Below are 5,971 nucleotides of genomic sequence, written 5' to 3' on the forward strand. Positions count from 1 at the left end.
GTCATCCGGAGGTTCCCAGATGAAAGTGTTCATGCAAGAATTTCATTATGGGAAATCTTTGACTCCTTTTTCAAGTTCCGATGTTTTCTCCTTCGGGGTGCTGACATCTGGCTATCCCTGAGTTTCCCTTTCCTCACCCCTCCACGCGGCTAAGAAGCTCAGGACAAAATTTCCCACTCAAACAGAATGAGCCTTCAGATGACATCTTACCCATCTTCCTGGTTTTAATTTCCTTACTAATTTGTTCGCTTTATCATTAAAGCTTTTTGTAGGTCATCCCAAATGTTTTTGGAAAAAAGGCCAGGTATGCATGGCATTTTGTTTCTATTGTTAGGAATTTGTTTTTCAGGGCTCAGAGGAGTCTACTAGATTGAGATACTAAGGGGGAGTGACTGGGGCAGCCCCCTCCTACAGTCAACTTAAGATAGGGATTGCCACCACAACTGCGTAAAGGAAGCCAGCCAGGTTCCTGGCCAGAGGACTGGAGAATGCATGCCCCACCTAGGGGAGGTAATGCCACTCAGCCTCTAAGAGTAGGTTGGTTTCTTGAGGTGATGCAAACCCAGATTGCCAGGTTTTACAATTTTTCAGGAAAAGCTAGAATTCAAGATTTTAAAGGGAATTCTGGTTTTTGAAATGTTGACAACTAGTTCAAATTCTTTAAAACACTTTGGACCCGCAGAAGACAGGATAGGATGGTGGCCGATGAGGAATAAGGGGAAAAAAGAGGAGTTGTTCCTTGGTGGGTAGAAGTTTTGGTTATACAGGATGGATAAGTTCTAGAGATTTTCTGTACAACATCGTGCCTACAGTTAACAACACAGTATCGTGCATTTAAAAATATGTTAAGAGGCTACTGGGGCGCCTCGGTGGCTCAGTCGGTTAAGCGTCAGACTTCAGCTCAGGTCATGATCTCACGGTTCGTGGGTTCGAGCCCCGCGTCTGGCTCTGTGCTGACAGCTCAGAGCCTGGAGCCTGCTTCGGATTCTGTGTCTCCCTCTCTCTCTGACCCTCCCCCGTTCATGCTCTGTCTCAAAAATAAATAAATATTAAAAAAAATTTTTTTTTAATTTGTTAAGAGGTTAGACCTCATATTATGTGCTCTCACCATCACCACCACCACAAAAAAAAGACGACATACAGGGAAACCTCTGGACGCGATGGGTATGTTTATTATCTTGATTGTGGTAATATCATAAGTCCATGCATATGTCCAAACTCATCAAATCGTATACATTAAATATTTGCTAGTATAGGTGTATGTATCCCATACACATTTTTCTTTTGTAAACACAAAACTCTGGACCAAGCCACCATCTGTGACCCAGACCTGGGCCTTTGGGCTCTGAGACATCTGGGAGCAGGTTTTAGAAACCCAGTTACCAGGAGACAAAGTGAGAAATCTGCCACCGGGGAGCTGATGTCATAATGGCACTGAGGATCACCCTGACTTTGACCTGAGTAATAAAGCGCTCGGTCTGAGAAACCAGAAGCTTTGGGCTCTGTCGAGGTTTTTGTGGGCATGATTAGTAGAAAAAGGCCTGCACTTGAGATCTGGGAAGCTGGCTTTGAGCTTGGCTGTGCCAGCCACGAATCCCACGCGGGGTGGGTGAAGCCATGGGATTTCCAGAGTCATCCAGAGCACTCCCTGCACCCAGAGGAGGTTAGGTATGATCTGTGGATCTTTCAAATTCTGTATTTCCCAAAGTATCCTATCAGAAACCCCAAAAGATATGTGAGCATGAGAAAAGAAGTCTCCACTCATCTTTCAATCATGTACTTGTACCAAAGAATTGTCTAAATTTCCACTGTTGCCACAAACACCAAATGAGCTGGATTTCCAAGGGTGAGTTCCCAAACAAATCACAATACAAAAATACGAGACAGGTGGACTCCCAATCTCCACCAAAGGAAATTTGACTATCACCCTTTCCTACCAATGAAAACATGGTCACAGTAGGCTTCAGTGCTTTACCACTTTTCGAAAAGGTGGAGTTAATACTTAATAATTTATGAGCAGGGGGCCATTCAGACATACCCTTTTGTTATGCCTCACCTTTTTTGGTAAATAAAAAAGCAATCACAAACTATCACGAGCCGACTGTCTACAATGCTTTCAGAATCCACAATTACTTTAACTCTGCAATGATCGCTTCGAGTTTTTCTGTAACGGCGCCGCAAAATTCGCCCACCTTTTCTTCTTTCTTATAAAACTGAAAGGTTGGGATGCACATGATCTCAAGGTCCTTCACCAGCTCATCACACTCATCAGCATCCACTTCCAGGAACACCACGTCCTCGTACTTGACAGACAAGGAATGGAAAAGGGGCTTGATGGTCCTGCAAGGCCCACACCACGTGGCTGAGAAGTCCACGGCCACCAGCCTCTCCCCAGCCTCCTTGAGCGCCAACTCGAAGTCCTCCTTGCTTAGGATCATCTTCACCAAGTCCACCTCCAGAAGCTCCATTGACCCTGATGCCTTCAGGACGTCTCCTTCTATGGGCAGGATGGCTTCTTTTGAGGACTTGGGGATAGCACCTTCCTTAGGCTGGATGCTGTCTTCTGAGCAATTGGTGTCACCCTCTCTGGGCTGGATGCTATCTTCTGAGCACTTGGTGTCACCCTCTCTGGGCAGGATGTTTTCTTCTGAGGACTTGGGGGTGGGGATGTGTTTGGACAGGGTAGATTTCACTAATAGCTTGGGGCTGTTGATCTGTTTAGACAGGAAAGGTTTTGCCGAGAACTTAGGGGTGTTGGCCTGTGTGGGCAGAATGGATTTTGCTAAGAACTTGAGACTCTTGCCCTGCTTAGGCAGGATGGTTTTGGCCGGGGACATGGGGATGTTATCCTGCTTGGGTGGGATGTTTTTTTCTAAGGAAGTAGACATTCCATCCTCCTGCAGCAGGGTGGTTTTTTCTGAGGAACTGGGGGTGTCACCGTGCTTGGGTGCAATAATTTTTTCCGAAGAATTGGAGCTATCAGCCTGCTTGGGTGGGATCCTTTCTTCTGAGGGATTGGGGGTATCACTGTCCTTGGGTAGAATGATTTTTCCTGAAAAATTTGGGGTGTCAGTCTGCTTGGGTGGGATGGTTTTTGCTGGGGACTTGGGGGTATCAGCCTGCTTGGGTGGGATCCTTTCTTCTGAGGGATTGGGGGTATCACTGTCCTTGGGTAGAATGATTTTTCCTGAAAAATTTGGGGTGTCAGTCTCCTTGGGTGGGATGGTTTTTGCTGGGGACTTGGGGGTATCAGCCTGTTTGGGTGGGGTGATTTTGGTTGGGAAATTGAGGGCATTGCCATGCTTGGGCAGGATCATTTTTGCTGAAGAATTGGGGATACTACCATGCTTGGGTTGGATGATTTTTGCTGAAAACCTGGGGGTGTCCACCTGCTTGGGTGAGATGGATTTTGCTGAGAAACTTGGGATGTTAGCCTGTTTGGGTGGAATGGGTTTTGCTAAGGGATTGGAGATGCCAGCTTGCTTGAGCGGGATAATTTTTTCTGGAGAATTGGGGGTATCAGCCTGCCTGGGCAGGATCATTTTTGCTAAAGAATTGGGGATACTGCCCTGCTCGCGAGGGATGATTTTTGCTGAAAAACTGGGAGTGCCAGCCTGCTTGGGTTGCATGGTCATTGCTGAGAAATTGAAGATGTTACCGCCCTGTGCCGGTGGGAATATGACCTTGAGCTGTGGACCTTTGGATTGCTTTGCAGGCATGTGTTGTATGTTGTCGGCCTCCGAAGCCGAGGCCTTCTCCTGGATGTGTGCTGTGTCCAAGAATTCTGGGACCAGGGGAGTCACGTGGCTGGACAGGCCCTGTAATAATGGACTTTCTGAACAAAAAAGTAAATAAGTAAAAATGCAAAAGAAGAAACAACAACAAAAATTCTTATCACGTACTCCAGGGAAGACCAATGCCATGGTTAGAGCCCACAAATGTAGTTTTGTGAATGACGTATCACTGTGAAAAATCACATTCAACAGAAGGCCGAGCAGCATGTGATTACGCGTATCTTTTGGTAGAGTTGTTTTTTTTTAAAACTACAACTTTTCTCTGCTTCAATACTGCTGTCTGCTCCTTGAGCACATGGGTCCCTAAGGTGACCTCCCCGCCCCCGTCCCCTGCCCCAGCCCCCCCCCCCCCCCCCCACTTACCATTAGCGTCACTTTGATCGGCTTCTTGTTTCTCTGGACTCATGTTCGGATCTTCCGGGGTTCCAGCTCTATCACTTTCCACTTCCTGTTCCTTGTCCATATCCACTCAGACTTCACACGTGCCTCAGAGTGGAGACGAAGCTGTACCCTCCAACTTTCTCCAGCCTCTCCTGCCTGACATCATAATATGAGTAACGACTTGCATTCGGGTGGTACTCACAGCTGGCTTTCCCTCTTTGTACTCAGAGCAGTAGTATTCGAGAGTCTCGTGACAGCCTTGGTTATGGTGGCCGTGCCGTGTGTTAGGCTGTGCCCGGTGCCTGATGTGCATTCATAGGCATTATTTCCTATAACACAACAAACCACTGAGGTAAGTACCATTATGATCCCCGCCTTACAAACAAGAATATTGAGCCCTGGAGAAGTTATGTAACTTGCTCAAGGTCACAAAGCCAGGAGACGGGCGGGTTCCAAGCCTGCTCCCTGAATGCTACGCCGAACTGTGCCGTTTGCCAAATCCCTGCCCAGCATGGTAACTCGAAACCACCTTTCCTACAACCTTCCTCTAGGACTCTCCGGCTCCAGCTGTCCCTTTCTGACTCACCCGCTCTAACCATCTAAGTGTTTCCTCCTAATCACGTTACCCTCCTCTGCAAAGTCCTGCCTGACCGGCAGGTGTTCGATTTGACTATTTGGAAGGGAGTAGATTATGACGCAGAGAAATTCCCTGAGAAGAGGTGAAAACGTCACACCTTCCATCCCAATAGATGGGGAGCCAAGAGAACGGGTACATAGATGTGTTCAGAGGAAAGCTGACAGCAGAGGAGTATTTGCCTGGGCTCCATTGGGGAGGCCAGGAAACACCCACATTCACATGGACTCCACATCGACATGGCAGCGTGGGTCACTGGCAGAGGGTGTGACTGGATTCTTGGGCCTGGCGCAGGCTCCTGGCCCCACAGCCTGCTGTACACATGCCAGGGCTCTGGAAATCCTGCACAGCCAATGCTGGGGCTGCGAGCGTCCCTCGAAGACCAGCAGACCTATAGGGGCCTCGAGGAAGAAGCGAGAAGCCACTATGAAGGGGGATTTGTGATGAGAGGGCAACGACTGGAGTGACAGGTTCAACCAGTGGGTGAGAGCACGGTGCCCCAACCCCTAGATGGGCCCGGTGGTCCTCAGCAGTCCTTAGTCGAGGCAGCAGGCCAGACTAGCCACTTTACATGCGGAATCGGAGCCAGAGGGCCGGGCCACAACTGGGCTGCACGGCCCTGTGCACCCAGATATTGTGGAGAAAGGGGAGGAATTGGAAAGACTGAGCTGCTACCAGAATGAGAAAACGTTCATCAGGCTGAAAGTCCACAAACAGGCAGATTGAATTCCTGCCCCTCACTCCTCGAATCCCCATTGAGACAAGGCTCGTGGAGGAAGGAGATCCACTGTAGGAAAATTTTAAAGCCATAGTATATTTGCACATCTTCATGAAAGTGAGGAGATCTGTGACCATGGTACATTCATACTTGGGGACCTGAGCTGTGTTTTAGGTTTGGCAGAGTTGTTCGAATTATTTCTCCTCTTCAGTCTGAAATTCAGATGGATTCCAAGCAACCGGAAATATCAACGCCTCTGAATCCTTTTCATTCAACTTGTCATAAAATGTATCTTTTTCCCTTAAAATGTATTTTCTCCTTTAGCACAAGCTGGCCCCCAAATTGCTCCTGAACCCTTATGTCAGTTGTGGTTCTGTGAGGGAAACAATAAATCAGCTATTCTAGGCATAGAAAGATTTATCTAATTATAACATAGCTGGAAAG

At 47.8% G+C, this 5,971-nt stretch overlaps 1 protein-coding gene across 2 annotated transcripts; it reads right to left on the bottom strand.

Moving 5' to 3' along the window:
• Positions 1-1,217: 1,217 nt before the first annotated feature.
• TXNDC2 (thioredoxin domain containing 2) lies at positions 1,218-5,420 on the bottom strand. Of its 2 annotated transcripts, none has more exons than XM_042962583.1 (2): positions 4,158-5,420; positions 1,218-3,835 (listed from the first exon to the last, which is right to left on the bottom strand). In XM_042962583.1, the coding sequence occupies exons 1-2, from the start codon at positions 4,255-4,257 to the stop codon at positions 2,130-2,132; spliced, it is 1,806 nt and encodes a 601-aa protein (XP_042818517.1). In that variant the 5' UTR covers positions 4,258-5,420; the 3' UTR covers positions 1,218-2,129. The 2 variants fall into 2 exon arrangements, with proteins under 2 accessions (XP_042818517.1, XP_042818518.1); XM_042962584.1 differs by having other exon boundaries at positions 1,218-3,818; positions 4,158-4,249.
• Between the last annotated feature and the right edge of the window lie 551 nt (positions 5,421-5,971).

The sequence above is a fragment of the Panthera tigris genome, chromosome D3 (genome assembly GCF_018350195.1).
Source record: "Panthera tigris isolate Pti1 chromosome D3, P.tigris_Pti1_mat1.1, whole genome shotgun sequence".
Taxonomy (NCBI): domain Eukaryota; kingdom Metazoa; phylum Chordata; class Mammalia; order Carnivora; family Felidae; genus Panthera; species Panthera tigris.

What these genes read in the sequence shown, in the direction of transcription:
- TXNDC2 (XM_042962583.1), bottom strand. Translation starts at nt 4,257, where the DNA reads ATGGACAAGGAACAGGAAGTGGAAAGTGATAGAGCTGGAACCCCGGAA. An exon ending in CGATCAAAGTGACGCTAATG is followed by an intron (nt 3,836 to 4,157) that starts GTAAGTGGGGGG and finishes TTTTTTGTTCAG; the next exon opens with AAAGTCCATTATTACAGGGC.